At 41.5% G+C, this 27,392-nt stretch overlaps 1 protein-coding gene across 1 annotated transcript in view; it reads right to left on the minus strand.

Moving 5' to 3' along the window:
* Nucleotides 1-27,392, minus strand: part of BEGAIN (brain-enriched guanylate kinase-associated) — a 116,255-nt gene that overhangs the window by 70,070 nt on the left and 18,793 nt on the right. The window contains exons 2-3 of the mRNA XM_010584027.1: nt 5,858-5,908; nt 5,305-5,394 (exon numbers count right to left, since the gene is read on the minus strand). Coding sequence (XP_010582329.1) covers nt 5,305-5,394; nt 5,858-5,908 — 141 coding nt within the window. The remainder of the gene's footprint in view (nt 1-5,304; nt 5,395-5,857; nt 5,909-27,392) is intronic.

The raw sequence follows: 27,392 nt of genomic DNA on the forward strand, positions 1-27,392 counted from the left end.
CCGTGAGCTGGCTAGCCCAGCACTATGCTTGGTACAGGGCTGCACAGACTGAAAAGCTGAGCCAGCTCCCTGAGGACTGATTTAATACTTCTTCTAACTTGATTTGGACCTGGAGTCTTCAAAATATGTTTCTGTTTCCTATTAACGAGATGACCACTTTTGCTTACAAGACACTTTTGACGTTCAATACCTGAGTGTAGTCAGGTTGGCTGTATGTGAGAAATGAATGCAGTGCACAGTGAAAAAGCAGGAGCCTTGTGCCCAAATTCAAAAGTGACTAAAGCAGAGTGAAACAGTGAAAGCAGCAGAAGCTGTTACAATCTCTGTCTTCTTCCAAGCTGCATCCTAGCCTTTGTTAGGCTCTCCCTAAAGTCTGTGGGGACTGACTAATTTCAGCTCTGGCAGGTAGACTCTTAAGCGTCAGTGGCTTAAATGCAGACCCTTAGGTTCAATAAATGATCTTACAGAAGTTTGAATAAAGACTGTCCCTGTTCAAGATTTTTCTCTGTGTTGCTAGAAAAGGAAGGGATGAACAGATGGAAAATAAAGTTGCAAGAGAAGAAAAAAAGCATGCAATTCAAAGAGGAATACAGGTTTTCTGACTTGTCCTCTAGAGGTAGGAAGAGTATGTTTATTTTCTCATTATAACAGAGGACTCTGCTCATGTTCATGCCCTACTCCAAACTGTCTGCTTTGTCCAAATGTTGCTTAGTGCTCTGGACACATCTGAAATGAGTGAGCTGGTGAAGCTGGGAGAGAAGGCAGTTAAATTCTGGCATGGCAAACTTCAGCCAGCGCTTGTCCAAGAAAGCAGAGACATAATGACCCTGACCATTCCCAAGGATGAAGGGATCTTCACACTGCTTGCTGCCCAGACTCTGCTCTTGACATAACACTGGAAGAAGGTTCATCTCTGTAAGAGCTGCTATTTTCTGGCTTTCCAGAGGCTGATATGTTTGCATAAAACATTTGGCTAGAAGAAATGGTGAGTTACGATGTAAAGTTGCAGGGTATGAATGGATAAGGAAAGCAGCAGAAAAGGCTGACTGCAACAAATACTTGCTGTAACAAAGGCTGTTGGGGGGGCTGCCTCACACAGAAAGTGATTTGAAGTTGTTGAACAGATGTTGCCTGCTTTTTAATGTCTGGCAGAATCCTAGCGGTCTTCACTGCATCTCACTAGGGAATCTAGAATACTAAGCAGTGATGAGAAAGAAGAGAAAAAAACCCCCCAAAACCAGTGAGGTATTGAGAAAATGAGGTAGCAAAATTAGAGGTAGACTTCAATTTATGATTTGGAAGCCAAAGAGAGGTCTCCAGGCAATTGAGCAAGCTGCCTTCGGTTCCAGCAGCTCTCCTTACAGCTTCAAGTAGCCAGCTTCTAGATTGCTTTGGTTTGTAGTCACGGATAAGCACTCCCTATGGAAATTACTGAAAGCAGCCTGCCACATCAGCTCACAAGCTTATAAAGTTATATTTTAATTGTGTTATTAAACCTTTCTCACTTTTGCTTTTGTCTGTTTACCTTCCTGATTCATCTGGATCAAGCTGTGCTGGAACAGGAATGTGGTTCTTCCTGAACGGTGCTGTTTATTTGTAATAGGACATGTAATGAGAATGGGTGAAACCCACTGCCCAGAAGCAAGCTGAAATTTAACTTACTCTTTCCAATAAAGGACTGAGGTTGGAGGTGCGGTAGGGGAGTACTATAGAAATGTGCTTTAGTAGTAGGGAAAGAATTTTGTTTCTGTTTCATTTGGTATAAAGCATCCAGACATAAGTTAATGGACAGATGTTATCATCTCTGGTCTCACCTTAGCTATTTCCTTCCTTTCCCTATCCTTTTCTCTTTCCTCTGATTTGAAATTCATCTTTGTCTGGCTCAAGGGACTCATTTCGGTGGGCTGGCTTAGCACTTCCCATCACAAACATTATGCTAAGCGCTTGAAAAAATTAAATATACTCTTATGGCTCCAGGACCAGTCAGACAGAATTACTACTGGGACTGGGACTGGGGGGAGAAGGAACTGCAAATGCCACTGTTTTTTAGTTTTATAAGCAGTGTTTATTACCTTCCTTGAGTAAATTACTGAATTTTATTTTTAATTCTATCTGGTCACAGTGGCATTCTGATCCTCTTTTGTGACAGAAGTCCTACAAGACAGAAGCTCCTGTTGTATCTCTAGCTTGAATCTATAGGTGCTTGCCTTTAAAAAAAGCCAATGCTTGCCAGATATTATTATTAAAGAGTATAAGAGATAATACTGCTGTTGTTTAGAGTGAGACACAGCACTGACCCCTCAGTCACTTTCAGTAGCCATCAGTGCAGTCAGTTCTACTGCAGTCTCTGTTCTTTATCATTTAGTTCCCCCATCACACACAGCTGTATGACATTACTAAAGCAACATGCCATAGAGGTGAGCTCTAGGGACTTGTGGGAAGGTTTTCTGGCAGTAGAATAGATCACTGGTTTGTTAACACAAGCAAACAATTTAATTAAATAAATTAATAAATTGATTAAATAATACTCCTTGGCCTGGAAACACCCAAATTCTCAGCTGTGCACATGCAATTCAGATTCTGAGAAAAACTATTACTACACACAGGCTTATGTATAAGGTATTAAACAGGAACAATGAGAGGTACTGGCTGTTATCTGAATGAACTTATTTTGCCTGAATATTTCAAGATATTTTTAGCTTTTCTACAATAACAAATGATCCTCAGCTCTTTGATCAACTTGGTATTACAGCAAAAGAAGAGAAGGAAAAAAAGAGAAAGGAATTGCCATCTGTCATCTTTGGCTAATTATTTCGAGCCCTACCTTGTTTTATACACTGCAGCACACTATTTTAGGACTTGTTAACTGAGAAGTCTTCTACTCTGCAAGAGTATAAATGAGTTCACCTCTAGCAAGTTCCCACCACTCAGCATGTTGTGCTGTCATTTCATACAACCTTCCTCCCAACCTAATGCCATGATTTATTAGTTCAGTCGAGTCTATTTTATCCTGCTCCCTCAGCTGAACTGGCTTTTTAGTGTAAGACTGTTTTGTCGCCTTTTTTGTGGGTGTATGGAGAAGGAGAGGGAACAGGACTGCATTCCTCCAGCATCTTGGGATTAACTCTTCTGTCATTTTTGGAGTGAGCCAGTAAATGAAGGAGCTCTCTGCAAGTGTGGAGGGACTAAATCAGGCAGCAGGTATTCATCTGTAAAGATGCTTGCACTATTCATGTGAAAAGCAATACACAATGTGCTTCTTCAGAGGGGACCCAGGAGCCCTCTGCTCCCACCTACCCTGCAGACGTAGCACCCCAAAGAACCATGAAGAGTGAGGAAGCAGCTTCTTTACTACAGACTTGCCCCAAAATTCCTCTTGTGCCCTGAGACATGGATTATCTAAACACAGATCACTTTTTTTTTTTTTTTTTCCTTATAACTGAACTACTTCAGTATTCTGGGTGAATTCAGACTTGGTTTTTTTAACTCTCTTCCTGAAATTTTTGTTGCTTTCTCATTAGTTTTTTAAAAGTGAAGGTGCATCAGGCTGGATAAAATAGAATCTATCCTCATTTTGTAAGTGCTGACAGTTGTCACACTCAGTATCTTTCATTTTCACAAACAAATGTTGGGATTTTTTTAGTTCCTTCAGCAAGCTGATGTTTTTCAATTTAATTGGAAAGCAAGTTTCCAGATAAATTTTTAAAGTCTATATATGTTGAAACAGTGTGATTAAGATTTGAGTTAATCAACAGGAAAGAAACAAGCAAGCTTTCAGGAAATACTAAAATCTATCTAAAAATTTAAATCCCTGTGAACTTTTTGAAAAGCAGGGAAGGAAATTAAAATTATCTTTCAATGGCTGTTTATTTTTTTTATGAAATGGCTAAATAGCCTGAGCTCAAATCCCAGATTTGTGCATTTTAAGCTTTGGTATACCTGGAGATAAACTGTGGTATTGTCCTCCATAATGTAAGCTTATTTTATTTTGAAACTAAGAACTACAAGTGGTCAGTGATGGTAGGAAAAGAGATTTATTTTTTTTTTAACGACCCATACAGAAATGCTACTAAATGTCATCCCAAGACTGAACTTCCCCACGGACATCCATTTAAAAACACCACATAAGATCAAACTCAGTGATGACGCTGTGGCTGTGTGAACTTGTTCCGATTTTAAAAGACTTCCAAATATTCAAACAAATTGGAATCAGGGTCAAACATTTGAAAAACAGTTTTATATGCCCTGATTATATTTTGCTTCACTCGTCATCTCCTGATTTTAACAAGGACAAGTAGCAGAGCAAAGCTCTTTTTGCATCAAGCTCATCTAAACCCAGGTAAGAGTAGAGTGCATGTGCAGAGCCCCACAGGACTGAAAAACAGGAATTCAAACCACTTATTTTTCCAAGATTGTTGTTTTTTTCACTCCACAGAGTGTAGACTGTGCCAAAAAATACCAAAAAATCTCACTTATGTCTTTGCTACACTAACAGCACTCTTAAGATGAAAATTCACACGCATTATTCAAAGAAAATCAATAGACTACAAGAAGGCAATCTAAAGCTTAGCCTGTCTTAATTTTTTTATCTAATTAATTTCTTACTTTGATATATATTTCAATATTTCATATGTCATTGAAAACTATAGGACCAGTGAATGACATTTCTTCTACATACCTGCCACTTGAAATAAAGTTAAGCAACAAAGAACAAAGAATATATTCAGGAGAAAAGTAGAAGAGAATCTAAGCAAAATATGGAAAAATGAGTCATTACGTAAACTTATAGTATGTGCTGCATAGGAATGTAAACTAGAATCAGTCATAACTCCTCCATCCTTTCAACATCTCTGTACCTATAGCATTGAAAAATTCCTTACTTCAGGAGACCGAAGATTAAAGTAAACCTGATAAAGGAGAGAGAATATATACATACCAGCAATTAAGAAAGGTGGGTGAACTGCCCAGATAACTGTGGCATCAACAATGACATGCAATTTATCTGTATTATAAGAACTACTCCATCATAAAAAAATATTAACTGGTAGTAGGCAGCTGTGGATTTTGCAGCTTCTTAAACAACTTTCAGTTTTTACATGTTACTAACAATTATTACAGGCTTGGCTGAGGCAAGCATCTAGACTACTATAATGAACAGATCCACTGTTATTCCCCTAGTTCAGAAAACATAACGCAACTGAACAATGAGAGACTACAGACTGATGTGAAGAAATGAAACATTTTTATGGACATCAGAAAATTAGAAAGAAAGCATAACTTCACAAAACAGCACTTATTAGTTACCTGTCCCAGAGAGTAGGTGAAGATTTTGCGAGCCTGCCCTGGAGAATTCTAGGTTGCCATAGGCAGGTTGGCACCCAGGAATTTCGTACCCTGCAGCATGAATAGAGGATAAACCATGGCTAGGTATGGCTCATAAGACATACGAGTGATAACCTAGCTAGATTTGCTGCATATTAGAAGGCTCTGGCATAATTTGGTACTAATTATTATTCAGGATATCTTACTTTAAAGCAGTATTAAAACTATAAAACAAGGTGATGTTACAGCACACACATTTAGTGATTTTCTTGTATGACTATTGTAGGTCAGGATAAGCATTTATAATTGACCTTATGATGGCTGTAAATGGGTGCTACTCCATCTATTTTACTGGAGAAGCATTGGTCTTCAGATTTGTGAATCAAGCCCTTGTATTTTTGCATTGTAAAAACACCAGATTAAACAAATTTATGCTTCATTGAAAGAGGGTCAGCAAAATTCCTTCTGAGCACCATAGTGAGAACATGTTTAACTGTGTTAATTAAATCTGGGCTGAGGTTCAAGTTCCACATACCAGGTTCCATGCACATCTACCAGCAGCAGAACAATAGCTGCAAAATATTTACTGGAAATGAAAAGCACAAAGAGAACCAATGTGAGCTAGCAATATAAGCTATGAATAACACACAGCAAAAGCAGATCCAGAGCCCAGGAGAAGGCCAACGAGGCAGGCAAATTAGCAATGAGAACTGTTGCCCAACATTAGCATCAAGCAACGCTGGTAAGATTCACAACACTCCGTTCAGTCCTTAGTCAAGCAAATTCTCACTCAAGTCAAAGGTGTTTTTTCCTGAGTAAAATCTGAGTAAGGACTACAGTATTTGGCCACGCAGAATACCTCATACAGTATTGCTGTGTTCCTTTGCAATATCAGAAATGCAACATAACATGCCTTGAAGGATAAACTCAATAAAAGATCAGTTTTTCCTCACTCAAGCTTATTCATATTTATGAACCAGAATTTTTGCATAAGCTTTCCCTGTGGTCAGTGATTACTACACATGCAGAAAATCCTACCTTCCAGTATGCACCGTCAATTACCAGTGGGTACTGCAAAGTAGGGACCTTCTGGACTGTGAACACATCCTTATATACAGGACACATTTCAGGAGAAATAACTGTGCTACAGACAGCAGCAGAGAATCTCAGTGTTTACGGGAAAGGAGAACTCTGCTGAGTCTCCTGCTACTGCTGTAAGTCCACCCTGGGATTGGCTTCATGTCAAGAACTACCAGCAGCAAGATGATGCTCTTTAAGGCACTCTGAAGAAAAGCACTAAGTGAATTCCAGCACGTTACTCTAGTTGTACCACTGAGTTGTTAATTGAATAAGGAAGGAATATTTAAGTATCTTTTAACTTTTTCTGTACCAGACTTGGATTAAGTATGTGAAGACACTCAGGGATGACAGAAAAAATGAGATGACCTGAGGTTTAGGTGTTGTCATCACATGGATTTACAGCATTATTCACTTTAAAATCAAAGTGGAGGTGAGAATAAATCTCTGCAATCTGTAATACCTCCGTATTGTCAGTTCTTCAGTGAACTGTCAGTATTACCTTGGATTATGCATCTCTCTCAGCTTTTCTGACATTCTCAAGCTGCAAATCTCATAATCAATAGGTGTGTGCTTATTTAATACATACCAATTCTGCAGTACTTCACTATGTATTTTCATTCTTAACTATGGGTGTCAGCAAAACAGTCCATTGTAGGAATACAGATTTGAAAATGGTCTTTACCTGGCTCTCTGTTTTGTATCTGCATATTTTTAGGTACAAAATTGTAAACTGCTCCTAAAAATCATGCCTTTGAAATCTTAATTTTGAAAAAAATCAGTGAATTCAGCCACAGGTTTTTCCAGAACCAGTGGAGATTTTTCAAACCAGCGCATTTTGCATACTTCTCCGCACTTCACTGAGAAACCCTCCATAGTAGTTTTCTAATGAAATAACAAAACTTGCAAATTCTGAGATAGATGAAATGAAAATATTGGGCTTTTCAAGCCCACAAATTAATTAAATAAATAAATAGGGCTTTTGGGGCACAGAAGCCATTTGAGCAAGGAGAAATCTCTGCTGTCTTCAAATCCATTACCAGCTCTCTTCCATGTAGTCTTAATCTAACCTATCTCATACCTTTTTGTAGCAAATAGCTTTGCTATAGATAATTTTAAGGCTGTGAGGTTGTGAGATGTTTTGACAGAGAGGGGAGGGGTATGAATTCTACTTTAGCTGTTTGCTCAGTGTTTTTCCTGACATATTTCAGTAGTAAGTCCCATGTAATTGCTCCATAAATGAGCTAATGCAGAGAACAGCTCTCTGCTCTAAATGTGGTGGGTCTTTCAAAAGCTTCCCAAAAGGATTTAATAACATCCTGTCTCAGATAATCAGTGTCAGTTGTAGTCAGTCTAATCACATTCTCATGTGCAAGGTTGAAAAATAATTAGTAACTGCAAGTTTTATTTATTTGCCTGATATACAAACACAAAAATTAATTTGTCAGCTTCTGCAATTTACATGGGATATTGTTTTCTCATTGGCAAATCAGAAATCAGCAAAACACACATACATTTTTGTCTAAAGCAACTGTAAATTTTAAAGGAAACAAAATGGAAAAAGCTCCCAGTGCTGTTACTGTTTTGTTTCCTTTCTGAAACAACAGTTGTAAGAAACTTGTAAGTATTGAAAATAATAAACAAACCTATTTAAAAAGAATCTTGTATAGTCACCATATACAAATAATAGGTTACTACAGGAAAAACGTCAGTCCCCAAAACCTGATGATAAAGTATTTCAGATTATCAGATTTTAAAATTACTTTTTATTATGCTGTAGCATGATAAAGTAACTCATTTTCCTCTTCTTTCTACAGAGCTCCCTTATCCCTCCCTGATGTGATTGAGAGCGACTCCAGTGTCAAGTGAGGTTCGAATTTGGGCATACTGTTGTAATAGTCTGTGTTTCCTTGTCTTATCCTGGAATATGCAGTATGTTACTTCATATATTGTCTGTGGCTCATCTGACAATAATCACAGAGGATATTTACAGACCTATAGCCAATTTGAAAAAAAAAAAAAAGGTGAATTTCTCAGTGAAACACAATCAACACTTTATTTCACTGTCTAGAGAAGAGCAACTAACAATTCCTCAGTTTTGGTGGCAGATGGTGATTGATCCGCTGTTCCTGGAGCAGAGTCATACAGACCACTTTGTCTGTTTAAGAAATACACTTATGAAAAAAATAAACACAATGCCCCTTATGGTCCCCTCTCCATATACCATAGGTGAGTAAAATTTATAGCATCTGATATGTATAAAGATCCCTGGTTCATGTACTACTCAGAAACACTGCTCTTTATATGGTAGGTGTATTGGGTTTGCATGGCAAGGTTTTGGTAGTGGGGGCCTACAGGGGTGGCTTCTGTGAGAAGCTGCTAGAAGCTTCCCCTGTGTCCGACAAAGCCAAAGCCAGACGGCTCTGAGACGGACCCACCGCTGGCCAAGGCTGAGCCCGTCAGTGACGGTGGTAGCGCCTCTGGGATAACAGAGTTAAGAAGGGATAAAAACCTTGTGCAACAGAAATGGCAGCCTGAGAGAGGAGTGAGAACATGTGAGAGAAACAGCCCTGCAGACCCCCAGGTCGGTGAAGAAGGAGGGGGAGGAGGTGCTCCAGGTGCTGGAGCAGAGATTCCCCTGCAGCCCGTGGGGAAGACCATGGTGAGGCAGGCTGTCCCCCTGCAGCCCAGGCAGGTCCACGGTGGAGCAGATCTCCACCTGCAGCCCGGGGAGGACCCCATGCCGGAGCAGGTGGATGCTTGAAGGAGGCTGTGACCCTGTGGGAAGCCCGCGCTGGAGCAGGCTCCTGGCAGGACCTGTGGCCCCGTGGAGAGAGGAGCCCACACTGGAGCAGGTTTTCTGGCAGGACTTGTGACCCTGCAGGGGACCCACGCTGGAGCAGTGTGCTCCTGAAGGACTGCAGCCCGTGGAAGGGACCCACATTGGAGCAGTTCATGAGGAACTGCAGCCTGTGGGAAGGACGCATGTTGGAGAAGCTCAAGGAGGACTGTCTCCCGTGGGAGGGACCCCAGGCTGGAGCAGGGGAAGAGTAAGGAGTCCTACCCCGAGGAGGAAGGAGCAGCAGAGACAACGTGTGATGAACTGACCACAACCCCCATTCCCCATCCCCCTGCACTGCTCTGGGGGAGGATGCAGAGAAAATCAGGATTGAAGTTGTGCCTGGGAAGAAAGGGGGGAGGAGGTGTTTTAAGATTTGGTTTTATCTCTCATTACCCTACTCTGATTTGATTGGTAATAAATTAAATAATTTTCCCAAGTCGAGTCTGTTTTGCCTGTGATGGTAATTGATGATTGATCTCCCTGCACTTATCTCAACCCAAGAGCATTCCATTGTATTTTCTCTCCCCTGCCCAGCTGAGGAGGGGGAGTGATAGAGCAACTTTGGTGGGCACCTGGGATCCAGCCAGGGTCAACCCAGCACAGTAGGATACACATGGTTATTTTACAAATGCCAATGCAAATCTGAATGATTTTTGTGAAATAATGTCTTTTTCAGAAGTTGGAGAATTTCATGGTTCCTCCACTTGTGAGTGGTGGACTTAGTGAACAGACTTTAGCAGTCTCTAAGCACAAGCCACCCCAAATCTTGAACCTGTTAAAGAGAGAAGGATTTTCTGTAGAGCAGGAAAGAATGTGTCCTGGTTTGATTTTACCTTAAACTCAGTGCTCTTTAAGACATGAAGGGGATCTGAAAGTCACCCTTAAACTGGGTTGTACTATTATGGTTTCTATACTTGCCCAATTTAGCCCTATTTTACCCCAGTATGAAGAAGTTAAGCACAAGAACTGCTATTTTTGCCTCTATTAACACCATGCAGCTATTTTAAGGGCACGCTTTTATAAACACTAATAACCTCTCATGAAACATTGACAGAGCAAGCTACAAGAACCGCAGGGATGCCTTGGAACATACTGTCACGACTCTACCTCCACATCCCGTCCCCACTGAAGAGGCACATGGCAGTGATGCTGATTTAACATCACAGACTTGCAAGATGCTGTCAGTTGTGCTTGCTACCTACTTTCCTACCAGTCATGCCAATGTAGGTAACTGGCTGTCATCTCCACGGAACAAAGGCTGGAGCTAATAAAAATGTCAAACAATCCATTTTCTGTGAGGGGGTGGCAGTTCTATTCCTGGAGTTACCCAGAACTATCTATGACCACAGGATTAAATAATGTAAAACTGCTGCAGGGACTGCAACAATATATCTTAATAAATATTTTATATATAATTCCCTAATTGAAAAACAGGGTCCTATGGAACCATGCATCCCCCCAGATTAGGGTAATCTGTGGGGACTGGACCAGTAGCTTCACAGAGCAGACACAAATGCTAACAGAGTACCTGGGAATATAAGAAGGCTGGGAATGTCCATTGAGCAGAAAAGGGCGGAAGATGACGACACCCATTATCAGTGAAGTTAATACCCATTTTCTGATAGTATAGAAATACAGAGATGTTGCTCTGTGAACTCAGTTTAACACATTTTAGGAGCGTGTGTTGCACTGGCAAAAGGCCTGCTGGCTTGGGCACCTCTCAGTATCTTTCTGATGAGGCACAAAAATCCATCCTTCTTCTTCATCCCATTTCTTGTCTTTTTTTGCCCTACTCTTCTAACAAGCTCCTGCCATGGCTTCTCTTCATCTCCAGCTTTGCCCATCTGTGCAATTCCCATCTAATATGTTTCTGATTTGGCCACTGGCTCCTCTTGGTGCATCAGATGCTGCAATGCTGAAGGTGAAAGACCACTTCCATGTCACCTCTTGGTGACACTTCCAGGCACTACAGCAAGCTTCGTCTGCCTGGAAGAATTAGGAAGGAAGTGTTGTTCAGTCCTGAAACTCTGGGATCAAGAACATTAACTGATATTGAACCTATGTGAGATTTAGTTGCCAAACTAATATGTCTCTGTTAAACAGCTATGATCCTTTTTTTTCAGATGCTTTTGAAGTGTGCAACTTTGAATGTTTATAAAAATCATAGAATCATAGAATCATAGAGTGGTTTGTGTTGGAACACCCCTTTAAAGGTTGTCTAGTTCCAACCCCCCTGCCACGGGCAGGTTCACCTTCCACTAGAGCAGCTTGCTCTAAGCCCCATCCAACCTGGCCTTGAACACTTCCAGGGATGGGGCATCCACAACTTCTCTGGGCAACCTGTTCCAGTGCCTCACCACCCTCACAGTGAAGAACTTCTTCCTTACAACTAATCTAAATCTACCCTCTTTCAGTTTAAAGCCATTACCCCTTGTCCTATCACTACATGCGCTTGTAAAAAGTCCCTCTCCAGCTTTCTTGTAAGCCCCCTTCAGGTACTGGAAGGCTGCTATAAGGTCTCCCTGGAGCCTTCTCTTCTCCAGGCTGAATGACCCCAACTCTGTCAGCCTTTCTTCACAGGATGGTCTTTGTGGCCCTCCTCTGGACTCGCTCCAACAGGTCCATGTCTTTTATATGTTGGGGGTCCCAGAGCTGCACACAGTACTCCAGGTGGGGTCTCACGAGAGTGGAGTAGAGGGGGAGAATCACCTCCCTTGACCTGCTGGTCATGCTTCTTTTGATGCAGCCCAGGATACGGTTGGCTTTCTGGGCTGCAAGTGCACATTGCTGGGTGATGTTGAGCTTCTCGTCAACCAACACCCCCAAGTCATTCACCACAGGGCTGCTCTCAGTCCATTCATCACCCAGGCTGTATTTGTACTTGGGATTGCCCCGACCCTTGTGCAGGACCTTGCATTTGGCCTTGTTCAATTCATGAGGTTCGCACAGGCCCACCTCTCAAGCCTGCCAAGGTCCCTCTGGATGGCATCCCTTCCCTCCAGTGTGTCAACCACACCACACAGCTTGGTGTCATCAGCAAACTTGCTGAGGGTGCACTCAATCCCACTGTCCATGTCGCTGACAAAGATGTTAAACAGTGCCAGTTCCAATACCGACCCCTGAGGAACGCCACTTGCCACTGCTCTCCACTGGGACATCAAGCCATTGACTGCAACTTTTTGGGTGTGACCATCCAGCCAATTCCTTATCCACCAAGTGGTCCATCCATCAAATCCATGTCTCTCCAATTTAGAGAAAAAGCTGTGGTGTGGGGCAGTGTCAAATGATGTCTGTTGCAATTCTTTTATCCAGCAATGCTGTAACCCCATTGTAGAAGGCCACCAGATTTTTCAGGCACGATTTGCCCTTAGTGAAGCCATGTTGGCTGTCACTAATCACCTCCTTATTTTCCATGTGCCTTAGCATAGTTTCCGTGAGGATCTCTTCCATGATCTTACCGGGCACAGAGGTGAGACTGACTGGCCTGCAGTTCCCATGGCCTTCCTTTTTCCCCCTTTTTAAAAATGGGGGTTATGTTTCCCCTTTTCCAGTTAGTGGGAACTTTACTGGACTGCCATGACTTCTCAAATATGATGGATAGTGGCTTAGCCACTTTAATTGCTAGTTCTCTCAGGACCCGCAGATGCAACTCATCAGGTCCCATGGATGCATCTCATCAGGTGCCACGGACTTGTGCACCTTCGGGTTCCTTAGATGGTCTCTAACCTGATTTCCTATGGTGGGCAGTTATTCATTCTCCCAGTCCCTGCCTTTGCCTTCTGTGACTTGGGCATTATGGCTGTAGCACTTGTTGGTGAAGACTGAGGCAAAAAAGTCATTGAGTACCTCAGCCTTCTCCGTATCCTGGATAACCAGGTCTCCAATTTCCTTCCAGAGAGGGCCCATATTTTCCCTAGTCTTCCTTTTATCACTGACGTACCTGTAGTAGCTTTTCTTGTTGTCCGTGACTTCCCTGGCCAGATTTAATTCTATCACAGCTTTAGCCTTCCTAAGTGATCCCTGGCTGCTTGGACAATTTCTCTTTATATTCCTCCCAGGGTACCTGTCCTTGCTTCCACCCTCTGTAGGCTTCCTTTTTGTGTCTGAGTTTGTTGGGATGCATTGCTCCTGAGCTTGGAGGAGGTGATCCTTGAATATTAACTGGCTTTTCTGGTTCTCTCTTCCCTCCAGGGCTCTATCCCATGGTACTCTACCAAGCAAATCCCTGAAGAGGCCAAAGTCTGCTCTCCTGAAGTCCAGGTTAGCCAGCTTGCTGTGCGCCCTCCTCACTGCCCTAAGGATCTTGAACTCCACCATTTCATGGTTGGTCACTGTAGCCAACGCTTCGCATTCCCCACCAGCCCCTCCTTGCTGGTGAGAACAAGGTCCCTCTCCTCCTTGGCTCCTCCATCACTTGGAGAAGGAAGTTATCATCAATGGATTCCAGGAACCTCCTGGATTGCTTATACCCTGCTATGTTGTCCCTCCAACAGATACCAGGGTGGTTGAAGTCCCCCCTGAGGATGACCAGGGCTTGTGAAGGTGAGGCTGCTCCTATCTGTCTATAAAGGGCCTCATCAGATCCATCTTCCTGGTCAGGTGACCTGTAGCAGACCCCCACTATAATGTCACCTGTCCTTGCCCTCCCTTTAATCCTGACCCATAGGCTCTTGGTCAGCTCCCCATCCATCCCCAGGCAGAGCTCCATGCACTCCAGCTGGTCCTTGACACAGAGGGCGCCCGCCCCTCCTCATCCCCCCTGCCTGTCCTTCCTAAAGAGCCTGTGTCCTTCCACTCCAACACTCCAGTCGTAGCAGCCATCCCACCATGCCAATACGATTATAGCCCTACAGGCATGTGCATGTCTCTAACTCCTCTTGTTTATTCCCCATGCTACGTGCATTTGCATAGAGGCATTTAAGTTGGGCTCCCAATGAAGCTGACTTACTGGCTGGAGTGGCTGGAATTCCTTTGTGCTGCTCTTCAGGCGCTCTCCTGCTGACCCGTGATCCCTCTCCAGGCTCTGGGCATCTATTGCTGCACTGGCATCAAACTGGTAGGAGTGGGATGGATCGAGGTTCTCCTCCACCAGCAACTTTAATTCAAAGCCCTCTTTACCAGCTTGGCAAGCCTATGCTTGTTATAGTACAGATTCTTGACACTCTGGAAGGCTCCTTGGAGTATGTTAGGTCCCAGCTCCAAAGCAGGCAGGTTGAGGGCTTCTTAACAAAAAAAAAATCATTGGCTATTTTTTTGCTATGAGTAAACCCACATTTTTTTCCTTAGTTATATTTTCAGAAATGTCTAAGGCATTTTAACATAAAAATATGGCAAGCAGTATTCCAGTTGATATAGTTAAAATTTTGCAAAACATTAAGCAGTCTGTCACTGGAAAGTTTTGGGTGACCTCAGCGACCAGTAGTGCTACTGGGTCATCATATCTACCTTACCTAGCTGTTTATCTGTCTATATTTATCAAACCATGTGGGCAGCCTTTTGTGGAGTAAATGTGTATGTATGTGCACACATGTGCACACACATGAATATGTATGTATATACTTTAAATCCACTATTTTCAGAAAATGTATGTGGCAAATAGTATATAAACTCTTCAGAGTTAAACTTCCATGCTCAGAATATAAATATGTGAATGAATAATTATCACTGTATTAGGCATGTTGACAGAGCAGTTGTGGTAGGATTGGAGCTACTTGCAATGTTTGATTTTATTTGTTGATGCCTTCAAATACTTGTGTAGCCAAAACACAAATTACGTTTCATTCAGACACAAGGCAGTTGGTTCAATACAGGTGTATCAACAAAACATGAGGATTTATGACTAATTGAATTGATGAACTTTCTGTTCTCAAGATCCTAAGATGCCATACCCTTTGTGAATAATGGCACAGGAGACAACATGAGCTAATCAGTTTTACATAAATTTCTAATAATTAACAACTGATTTAAGCTCTCAAAAGAATTTGTGGAAACAGACCACATTTTTCCAAACTTTTGCTAGCTTTATTGCATTAAGTGGGTGCTCTAGTTTGCATATGAATATCCACCATTGGCTTCAATCTAGTTAGGTATTACAACAAAATCCAAGACTGTGAGAAGCTTTGCAAGCTTGGCGATCTTTTCTCTCGGTATCACTGTGGCATTTTATTGTGGGTATATGACTTCATATTTTGTCAGTCTTTAAATGCATGAAATATACTAACTGATCTGAAATTTAACAGCTGGCTGAGTACAATTTTACTGATGATTAGATTTGGGGGAAGAGAAACAGGTGCAGAAACACTCCCTCCTGCAACTACAGAAAAATATGATAGGAATTAGTCATTCAGTATCTGCATGGAAATAATCACAAATTGTTAATAATATTTCATTCTGAGTCTCCTACTTAGGAAGCTGATCATCTGCATATTGTGAAAAGCATTAGCTAGCTTTACTGTCTTGTAGCTTATAAACTGTTTCTATAGAGTAAAACCAGTCACTGTTTTCAGGGTTATAAATCATCTTTGCAATATAATTCAATGACAGCTAATAGTGTGTATACTGCTTAAATGCATTTTGTTATTTCCTGTGGGAAGCAATAGCCATAAATGCCAAAATATACCTGTTGTCTGTAGGCATTTCCCATTGGAACTATACTTGCTTATATGTTTTATATGTCTCATGAACTTTCAGTACTAGTATGGGTCTCCAATGCTGTCAGTGATAACATCCAACAGCTTTTCTTAGGCGTTTATTTTGATGATGAGTTTTTGTATAATGGCAAGACTCAGTTTTCATGTGAATGGTTTTCCACACGCAAGAAAACAAATATCAGACTGACCTAAGGGCTGTCCTTTCCTCCATTTCCCTTGGGATCTTTTCTTCAACTAGCTGAATAAGTGTTGTTTCTAATGTAATTAGGCCATCGTGAATCATTTCTCCCTACTTTTTCTCTATCATAAATGCTTTGCTCCAGTGTCCCAGAAGCAGATCCACTTTTTGCCCTTTTTTATGGTTTGACTTCAGGCAATCTTTACAAAGCTCCAGCTGCCCCCTCTGAGTGCACATAACAAAGCTTTGTTTCAGCATGAACATTATATGGTAGCTGGCAGTATGTATCCGGCCAAGAAGACTTCTGTGTCTAGAAGTGAATTTTTATCAATCTTAATGACACAAATTTGGAAAGATGTTTTGGTTTCCTAATATGGAATATTAGGATGCTTAAGGTATCAGGTGCATAAATTAGAAATACTATAAAAGCTACCTTCTAAATCCTTTATTGCCAGTGTAATTCTCCATTTTTCCCATTTTTTTCCACAGTCTTCCTTGGAGTGTCTAAGTTTGGGAGCTTTGGATAATCACTGACTCAGTTTGTCATCTAGGAATGGACTACGTAAAAGGACTTATTTACTGCAGACATCAACTGTGCTTGTATTTATATTTCATACCTTTTCCAAAATCTGCTATGACATTTTTAAATGGGCATGTGAATGTGTGAATAAAATCATACTGAATATAGAGTAGGATTAACTTTACTGAGAATAGCAGCTCTTTTGTGCAAAGACTGGTCTGTGCTTGCATGGTTCCAGCAATCCATGCCTGGTGCCTCCAGAGAATCTGAAAGAACTAATCATTACAAGACATCCCTCTAAAATGGCACGTTTTACATGGTAAGTATAATAAAACTAACATTTAAGGTACTCCTTTCACCCCAAAGAGTTATCCTATATTATATATGATAGCTCAATAACTTTCATTTACTCACTGAATACATAGGCTAAAGAGCTGTTTTCTAAGCAGCTCCAGTAAACTACTGTGTGAGGTGTTTCAGCAAGAGAGGGAAGTGCTGGTGTGCTGCGGAAAGGGCAGTGATGTCTTTCTGGGAACACTATGCAGAATCCCAGTCACCCATTTTCAAGAGAGGGATTCAGTCCTGAAGAGATGCACAGAAAATGCTTTTTCTGAGACTTAAGAGGCATCTTAGAAAACAAACTCAAAAGCAAAGCTGTTAGAAGACGGAGTATCTGGTTGCCTGTAACTGCAGAGAACTGTTCCAAAATGTCCAGGTTCCTAAATGTCTTTTTTTTCCTGAATTGCTTTTTCACAAAAAGGCTGTTGTCCATAGATTTGTTGTAACAATGGATTTCAGCACTTCCAAATCTTACTCCCTTCAGTGTTCAGTGACATTCAAGTAAATTGGTACTTGTGGGAGAACAGAACCAGGCACCAGCTCAGTACTGCCAATGATGGGAGTGAGAAATTGAAGAAATCTCGTTGAGAAAGCCAGTTTTACCTTTCAGAAATTCATGCAGCTAATGAATTTGTCATTTGATCTCTGCTAGCAATGCATTTATCAGTCCAACACTTTCACGTGTTTATAATACAAATGCACTGCAACAGAGCAGTTGTATTTTCAATTAAGAATACTATGATTACAGAGGTGATATCTAGAGCAACATTCCCAGGAGATGCTTCCAGGCAGCTTAAAATCAATAGAAATTATGAGTATTTTACATCTCTTCAGATTTGGTTTTGGTTTGTCTATATAACCCTTATCTTGTACCCCTGAAGAGCATGGATGCTTTCACTGTGGATAGATTTCTACGTTCCTTTTGCTGAGAAAATTAAGCACTGATCTGCTTCAGAAATCTGCTCAGTGGAGAATTGGTAAATATGCATGTAAACAACTGCCCTAGAGTATAAACTGAGCTATTTTCATGTTGTAGTGTGGTAGGTTAGAAGAACAAAATTAATTAAAAAAAGAGAGACTACATTTCAGGTCAGAAATTGTTTTTCTGTCTGCTCAGAAACCCAGTTGAGTCCTCCTCTCCTGCCTGTCACTCTAGATTTAGATTATTTTTGCTAAATTCCGCTCTTAGTGAAGAAGTTATTAATCACTGACTGTACCTCTGATGAAATAATTCAGTGGAATTGCCTGGGCTGGTTGGCATGGAGTTTATCTCTTGTATATCCATACAGGTTCTCTCAGTCCATCTTGCACTCTGTAGGGCTATTTGAAATTGATTCTTTCTGGTTTTATGTGTCTTCCATTATAAAGAACAGATTTTCTGTTGTCTTAGGGTATACTACATTCATTTTGAAGACACTTATCTATGCCAGGCACTGTTACATTGGACTCTTGGGTATGTCAGATAAACAATATGGCTCCCAATGTACAGAAAATCAGCTCACTTCTCTGTCACTTGACTTGCTCTCCTACCCTTTTCCCTCCTCATCCATTTAAAGTATGAGTTCATTGAGGGAGAGGAAATCTCTTAGGATTTTGGGAGAACAGCTTGCAGAATAATGAATCTTTATTGCAGGATGGGACTTCGAGCAATGTAGTAAATAGAAAATGAGAGAAGGATTCTTGTGGGAACACTTGAGTGGAGGGTCTTTTGAGAAATCAAGAAAAAGGCTAGAAAGAACAATATCTGTGGGATGGCAGTCCTTGAGATTTATTAAAAACATCCCAATACTCTCAGACTTGTTTGGGGTTAAATTTCAGATTAGCTAATGGGAAGATTTGAAAATTATTTCATTACCCTAAATACCATTTTAAACCAGACAAGTATCAATGAAAAGGTTGAATCCGGAATAATGCAGGAACCAGAGCAGGCTCAGAGGTAAAGAAAACACAGAATTTCACCACCCCGTGGATGAGCGCTGCCAGGGGATAGGGCAGCGCAGGGATGAAGGAGCAGGCATGGTGTTCCTGCTTGTGCAGGAGCAAGGAGCCATGACTGCTGCTTCTTCAACAGGGATGAGCAAGAGTTTTTAGCTTACTCACAGCATCCTTTCCTTTGGCCGTAGCAGTGGCAGGTCTCTGGCAGAGGCAAAGCAGGCAGCTGCCCCAGCAACTGCATACTTTGTCTATGTCTAGAGCTGGCTCTGCAAATCCCATTCCATTTGTTTCAGGGCTTGAATCATATACTATACCTGGCGCAAGGCCCATTCTATGCTTTGAAAGTGCTTTGGGGGAAAAAAAAAAGTGCTGCAAAACAAAATTGCCAGGTGTGAGCAATCAGAGCACAATTAAATCTATTATGAATGGAATGAATTATCTCCTTAAAAAAAATATTAGCTGTTGTGGAACGTGTCTCATTTAGCAATTAAAAAATGCATATGTTCAGGTGAGTATTATTACTGCTTGGCTAACTCCTGTCATGTGCTTCTTCATACTTTCTTTTGCCAGAACTGGCTGTGTTGCAGAAAACAGTCTTCATCCAGATGTACATCAGTGAGTCACAGGCACGAGACTGTTTTATTCAGTATAGACAATGTCTAACTATGATAACAGCAAACTAATGGATACTTTTAAAACTAGAGAGATATAAATGCAGAATGTATAATGGTGAGAATTCAATGACATGAAATACACCTCTCAAAGGGAGGGCATTGAGGATTAAAGGTGAGACAGGCTCTGAAGTAGTACTTGGCTGAAGTCCAGATCCTGTTTTCAAGACATGAATACAGAAAGGTTATTCTCTCTAACCAGTCTCACAGACACCTACATTTGGGATTCTGGAGTGCCCTGTGAGGTTGGACAGACACTGAGTTGCCTGGGGCTGAGCGGCTGGGCTCCCCAGCACTACTGTGATTCCTCTGCAAGGCAAGAGGTACAGGACCATGGAGGAGCCTGACCCATGCACCTAACCCATAGGGACGGGCAGTACAGAGTTAGCACAGAGCCCAGCAGCTGTGATCTCTTTTTTTAAGAACCCAGTGGTGACAGTGTATATCCCACACTTTTGGTGATTTGAGCACCAAATAAAAAAAAAAAAAAATTGGCTCTGTAGCTCTTGTTTCCTTGACTGTATGGTATTTCTTTCTTCAGCTGTTTAAGGACTCAGGGCTCCTTATTGAGGTGGTCTGAAAGTCCCCTCTGGACCCAGGGATCTCTTCTTGAGGCAATGCAGTTGCCTGTATTTTATGCCCGGAATATGATTTGACTGAGATACCAGAAGAGCAAGCATGACTTTAGGTGCAGTACACTAATGCTAACTAGGCTGTGCAAATAATTGACATTCCTTTGGATTTGACTGCCAAGTGTAACCGCTGGCTAATTGGGCGTGAGGTTTGTAACAGTGTTAACTTGTTACAGTACAAACATGGAAGCCAGAAGGTCTGATCTGGTAGCTGATCCCCTCAACCAAAATCAAAACATGTGCAAGAAGCCAGGGAGGCAGAATTTCCAGTATGATAGTGGGGCCAAGACACATGGAAATCTGGTTCCTACTTGTGCAAGCTTTATTGGCCATAAACAATTAGAATCAAATTCCCATCTCAGCCAAAGGATAGCATTGTAATACCTCCCTAATGTATACTGAGGCTCTGGGCCAGTCCTGGAGGAGTTGAAAGAGTATCGTGTGGCCCATATAGCCAAATCTTTTAGGGATGCAGAGGTCAAGTGAGCCTAATAGCAGACTGTACTCCCTTCACTCTCATGTAATTCTAGACCCTCTAACTTTCCCATGGTTCCTGCTAGAAGATACCATCTCCTTTGCCAGAATGTGCTACTGCTTAGTAGCAGAGCAATGGGGTTTGTCTCTTTGCAAAATATCAGCTTCAGGCTCCTGCCAGTTCCAGACCAGAGCTGCAGTCTCTTGGCTCCTACAAGCATAGAAGGTACTGTATTAAACCAGGGTAGATTAAAGGGTTGTCTCTAGGTAAAATAACTACTTTGCTTGACTTTTGAACTGGGGAAAGCATCATGCCTGATAAACAGACACCACAACTCAGCTAATGAAAATGACAGGGATTGGGTAGCACTTGATCAGCAGGTAAGCAGTCCTCCCTGACCCGGATCAAGCTGGGTGGTATTTGCAGAAGCTGGTGACTACTTAATAATGTTATAGTCTGCAAGGGACCCCTGGGAATGCGAGATGAGAGAGGAAGTGTTTGTGGGAGAAAGAAGCACTAAATAAGTTGAATGACTCTAGGGCCATGTTTAAGGTAGCTCAAGTGTGAAAACAGTAAGTCCTCAATTATTAGATAGTTGATTCACAACAGTTTCGGTTTTCTTTTTGCTGTGACATGTTCTCTTTGCTTTATAGAAAGAAAATTTGGGGAGCTGAAGGGCTACATCCCCTCAGCTTCATTGGTCTTGCTTGTACATTGCTCATTCCTAACCTCCCCGTGATTTCCTCTGCATAATAATAACTGAGAGTATAAAATTAAGAGAGGTTTAACTTTCTCATGTCCTTATATTGCATAGGTACAGCACAAGATCACAGAAAGAACTGAAATTTCTGTTCTGTCTGAACAGTAGCTATTCTGCAGGAAGGGTGACAACCTTGACTATCACCAGCGGCTGCTGCTCTGACTCACCGCTCACCACTGCACCATTGTACTGGTGAACATCCGAGCTGTTGGTATCAGAATTCAGAATTCTTTTACAACATATTTGTCTCTATTTTTCTTTCTCTGAGCACAGCTCAACAGTGCATCTTGTTAGTTATTTCAGCAGTTACTAGTCACACTATCCATCCTCTTTTGGAAAGAAGCTGCACTCTTCCACTGTTGCTGGAAGGCTTAGTCTTGATCCTGGCAGCTGTTTTACACCTTTAGATGAGCAATCTTCTTGAATACTCACAGGATTATCCAGATAAGGTCTTTATAGCTTGTTCTGACAGAATTTTTTCTTCCTGACTCCCTCCTTTGCAAGGTGTATTTCAGCATCACCTCTGAACTTCCTACTGGCAACTACTTCTTTGCTGAGAAGTGACATCCTTTCACGGTCTAACGCCCAGTATCATCTTGTTCCTGTCTTGTTTTCATGTAATCTACTTCTAACAGCTCCAGACATCTTGGCAGGAGGGCCGAAGCATACTCACTATCTGTATTTCTTGGCCTTTTTCTGATAAGACTTCGAGTTCCCCTGCTCCCTATGGACCCTTGAATGAACATTGAAGGGGAATGCAAAATCCTACTCTCTCCTTTGCTGTGTTCAAGTGCAACAGGAATGGCAGTTCCTGCACTCCTGGGAATACAGACATGCTAAACTGCATAGCAAGAGGGTGGAAGGGTATGGGCCCAGCCCTGTCCTCTGTTGGCATCACTGGCCAACATCTGGGCCAGTGTACATTGTACATTGCTCATTCCTAACATCCACGGGAGTCTAGCAATGAAGCTCCACAATTTCTTTTTCTTAGGCTGTGTCTTAAAGACACATTTTGATACTTTAGGATGAATTCCTGCCCTGGTGCATTTAATGTTGAAAAACCAGTGGGAATTTAGGGTTGAGTTTCTTCTCTGAGTTCTCTGGCCAGACCTGTGGCCAAAGTTAACACTTGTATCTCATGATATGACAAGAGCTTTATACTCTTAGGTGATTGTTTACTGATAGATTATGTATTGATACCCTGGCAGAGCCATGAGCTGCTACTTTCTGACTCCTGAAGACTAATCCAGGTAGATGAACAGCTCTATCACCTCATAGTAATCAGACCTGAGTTAGCAAAAAAACCCACATATTGGAATGTTCTGATATTTGGCCCCTTTTCATTTCTTTCTTTCTCAACTTATTTCAGAAACATTTCAACCAAATAATTTGTCTTGGACAATTAGACTGAGATAAGGCTACAAAAATGGGAAACTGAGGGAGAAAAAGGGAAACTTTAACATTAACTAGTGATGTGTTCAGTTAGCTGTGCACATTTCTGGTTTATAGCATGATTGAAAAGAATTAATACATTGAGTATCGGTAGTAAGTGTGCAAATAGCTCACTAAAACAAGTGTGGATTTTACGCACCTTGTAGAAAGTTGTGTGACCATTTCAACCTTTGCTGAATACTTCATTAAGCATTATGGAAAATAAAAATTTTATTTCCATTTGTAAGGTTTTTACGTCCTGATGTTAAAAGGCCTTTCATTTCAGACAAGTCTTGCTCTCTGATTAAATCCTATGGGTCAGGTAAAAGTATTAAAAGATTTTTCTGTCATCACCTCACTGATGTTCAATCTCAGGTTCTTTACAACTCTGTACTTTTTTAGAGGACAGTAACTTGCTGAAGGAATTCTTAGCAAGTTGATTTCAATCTGATTACAATTAACAATATGTTCCATTTCAGTTTCCCTCCTTCAAATGAGGTTGAATGATGGCAGTACAAGTCAGAAAAAGGATTTAAAATAAGCTGAGGTCTCTCTAGATTTCTGTAAATACAAGGTTCATTCATTTATGGTAGGCAGCATTTTTTTTATGTATCCCAACACTTTTCTGTTCATTTGGACCTGACAAGGTAAATGAGTAATAAAAATGAAACAGGAAAGGTAGATGCAAATAAAATGCAGTTGTCTAGATTTATTGAGCCCACTTGATAGTGTTGAAATTATTTTTTCTTATTTTTATAGCCATTCATTCTGTTCTGCTAGTATATGCCAAACACCACATAAATGAATAAAGAAACAAACCTTTCTTATGTGTTAATGGAAATGATGTACTCTAAAATCAGTGTATCTACTGCAACACAGAAAAATAGATACTGATCAACTTGTTCTCTTCTCTGTAAATTGCGTTTAAATATAAATAGGAAATATAACAGCTTTTGGTTAAAATGGACAGTCCCACTAATTCAGAAGGTGGAAACACATGAGTAGCCCCACTAAAGACAAATAAGGAGCAGGCAGGTGAACCACCACAAGTGCTGGGGAGGTAGAGCACAGGCCAGGCCTGCTGGGGTATGCTCCCAGCAGCACACATGGCCACCAAATCTTCAGACTCTGGTGGTAGCAATGGGCCATAGGAGTGCTTTTCTGGGAGGCTTTGCCTTGCAGGTTACCTGGTGCAGGTGGGCTGTGGGGACTGACCCCAAGGAAAGAAGGCTGACTCTCAGTACTGGTTCCCTCCAGCATTTGCTGAGGACTGTCTGAAAAGTTCTTGAGAGTTACCACTAGGATTTGGGAAGGCTGCAGGAAGAGGTGCCTGACACACAGCTCCTGAGAAGGCTATCGGCAGCCTACATCTGTGCTGCTCTGGATGAACTGTGATGGGGAAAGGTCTGAGGAATCCCCATTTGGAGAGCCTGGACTGAAGCAGAAAGGTTAAAGGATGGGAGACAAGATACGGAGACATAAAAGAGCACACACTCCTTTCTCCAACAATTTGCTAGGTATTTGTGCCTCCTCGTGCACCACAGCTGAGGTGTTGCCTGGAGCAGCTGTAGCCTCACCTGCCCTCTGCAACCTGGGAAAGGAGCAGCGAGTGAGCTCCATCAGTCACTCCATCCCCCTTAAAGCAGAGATTTCTACCCTTGTGGAGCCTGACACAACCAGCAAAATCTAAAGCCAAGGTCTCCTGCAGAGAAACTTTAGGCTGAACCCTCAACTTGCAGGACTGACATTATTGAACCTACAGTAACTTGTACCAGGTAAGCTTTTGGCTAATGGTATTTCATGCTGTCTTAAAAGTAAGGATTATGGTGTGGCTTTAGGTTTTGTTCCTCATCCTATTTATTTAGTGTGACTGGGAATACTGAGAAAAATCTGAGGTAGAGATATTTTAAGTGTTTTAAGTATTGCAGCCTTGGAACAATAACTCTACAGTGAAGCATCATTGGTGTGAAATACTCTGATATGTTAATTTAGATGTAAATTTGGGTGCTTAAGGTTAGGATGATGTGCAGAACCTTGGGTAAAATCTGTGCTTTTGATACTGAAGTGTTGATGGCAGATTGAAAATATTTCTCTTGTGGTAAATGTCAGACACGAAGGTTTTAATCGTGTAATGTACTTTGGACACCCCCCCCAATTTATGTGCTTTTTTCACTCTTTATGGAAGCTATGTTTGTGTCTTAGAGTTGGCAAGGAAACCTCTGTATTTAACAAGATAGACGCAGCGTTGGTGTTTCTGTCCTGTGGCCCTGAAGCACTTTGGGTGTGTGCAAATGCTAAATGAGCTACATGAAACACTTTCAGATATTCACTGCAGTGAACAGGCTGCAACTATGGTCTTTGGGCCAAATTAGCACTGGTGTGTTGGCCCGTGAATGAGTACATTGCTGCTATTAAAAATGAATGCAGTATGGTGTGTTTACCTAGTTTTCAACCATAAGAGTACTTTATAAGCACTAAGGGGGAAATTATGGCCATTTCAGTATGATAGTATAGCAGAGTATGCCTCGTTCTTGTACTTCACAAATGAGATACAATATCACAGGCAGAATTTGGAGAATGCAAGAGGGGTGCTTTGTTTTTCCAATCTCCACCATCTTGGTGAACAAAAGGCTTTGAAATTCCAGCACTAATGCAAGGAAGGTAAATATTAGGACCCTAAATTATGAGCACCTTCTGACCTGTTATTTTACAGGAATGAGGCATAGCAATAAATGTGTAATGAACACTCAACAGTGAATTACTTGGGTACTGCTGCCAATGCTGAAGGTAAATGGTTTACTGCCCTAATCTTCCTCCCCCTTATTGTTCAGGGGTAAAGAAAGATCATGTTTGAAGGAATATCAGATCTGCCTTTTATCATGTAGTGTGAATAGACTGTGGGCTATACAGTTTATCTCCCTCTATGCTAGATTATCTGCCCTCCAATGCTGCTTGGCCACTGCACTTTATATCCCTTTTTCTCTTCCTTCAGCTTCTCACCTAATCAAATCTCACAGACAATCTAAACAGAAAACAAGGCACAAAGAATCAGTTAAAGAAGGCATCACAGATTTTACGGTAATGCAAGACTGAAATAGGTACTTTAAGCCATAGGGATGTGCTCCCTGCTATCATGGTCTACAATCCATTTAATCAACTGATCAGGATTTCATTTCAAATTCATTTTAGTTTTAGTCTTTAGCACCAGTTTTATGGTTACAAATAGTCTTTCAATTGCAAGACTAAATGTATACTTGGTCAGTTCACGCTAATCTGTTTTTATACCTGTGCTGCCCTGTAGCTTAAAGCATTTATCTCCCTCTCTGCTTGTTCATATCTTTTGTCTACTTATAAAGAACAAGGTGGGGGCAGGGGGGAGACAGCCAGAAAAGTTACTTGGGAATATGAGGTTTAACAAGGAATCTCCAGACACTTGAGGTGTTTGGTGAATTTGGAGAGTGACCTTTTTTTCTCCTTTGTCATCCTGCTAGTGTTGCCTTAAGTCAGTTATATCCACTGATCTGTGAGATTTGGCTCTGTGAAAAAGGAATTGTAGAAATCCAGCTGAGGGAAATGTCAGGACAACCTGCAAGAGCACCCTAACACCTCATGGGGTGAGCTCAGAGGGGACCAAGCAGGTCAGGACGGAGTGCTGGGACGAAGGGGCTGACCAAGGGTTGTGTGAGGTGAAGAGCACTTTTGCTCTGTTTCTAGCTTGAAGACTGATCTCTTCTATTTGAACTCTGGATGTTTGCTGTTGTCACTAAAGCAGTTTCATAATTTCAATAAAGATTGGATAGTTATTTTGGTAGTTTTTTAAGGAGGGCTTGCTGACTGCTGCTGTTGGTACCCTACTTCCCGTGTTCTCCAGATGAATGGTGTAAAAGTTTGTTTACTGCTCCCGACTTCAGAGTGCCCCTATCGCCACAGTAACAATCCAATGAGATTTTTAAATGCATCATCTCTCCCGGTAAAGTTGACAGCACTGATCCAAAGAGACCCGAGCTGAAAGCCTGGTGTCAGAGCCAGGGTGGGAGCCAAGATCTTCCTGCCCCTGAATTCTGTGTGCAATGCCGATGTGCTCCCTTCCCCAGGTATGTCTGGTTTTGCCGTGCTTTGCAGGCAGGCCTGGGGAGGTGGCAGTGAAATGAAAAAAAGCTTCATCAGAAATCCTTCCTCTTAAACAGTAACATGCTCCCTGTATAACAAGGCTGCATGCTCCCCCAGAAGAGAAGAATCCATCCCTTGTCTTACATTAAGGCGCTTCCAGGGAAGAACCCTTGTCTATGGCAGAAATGCATGTCTTGTAAATGTCAAATCACTGGAAGATTTGTATTTTGCTGTGTCGTCTGTAGCACAGGCAACAACTATTTTTCGTTCAAGTAATACATCTCAGCTGGGGAGCTGATAAGGAGATGAGATTAATTTTTTATTTTTTTTCTACCCTGCAGATTCTGTGTGATTTAATCCCTTCCAGTCCTAAGTAAAAGCTTTGATCTTCTCATGTATTCTCATGAGCTGCACAAAATAATCTCAAATAAATTTTTGGTGTTGCGACCT

The sequence above is a fragment of the Haliaeetus leucocephalus genome, unplaced genomic scaffold (assembly GCF_000737465.1).
Source record: "Haliaeetus leucocephalus isolate CR32 unplaced genomic scaffold, Haliaeetus_leucocephalus-4.0 Scaffold932, whole genome shotgun sequence".
Lineage (NCBI taxonomy): Eukaryota > Metazoa > Chordata > Aves > Accipitriformes > Accipitridae > Haliaeetus > Haliaeetus leucocephalus.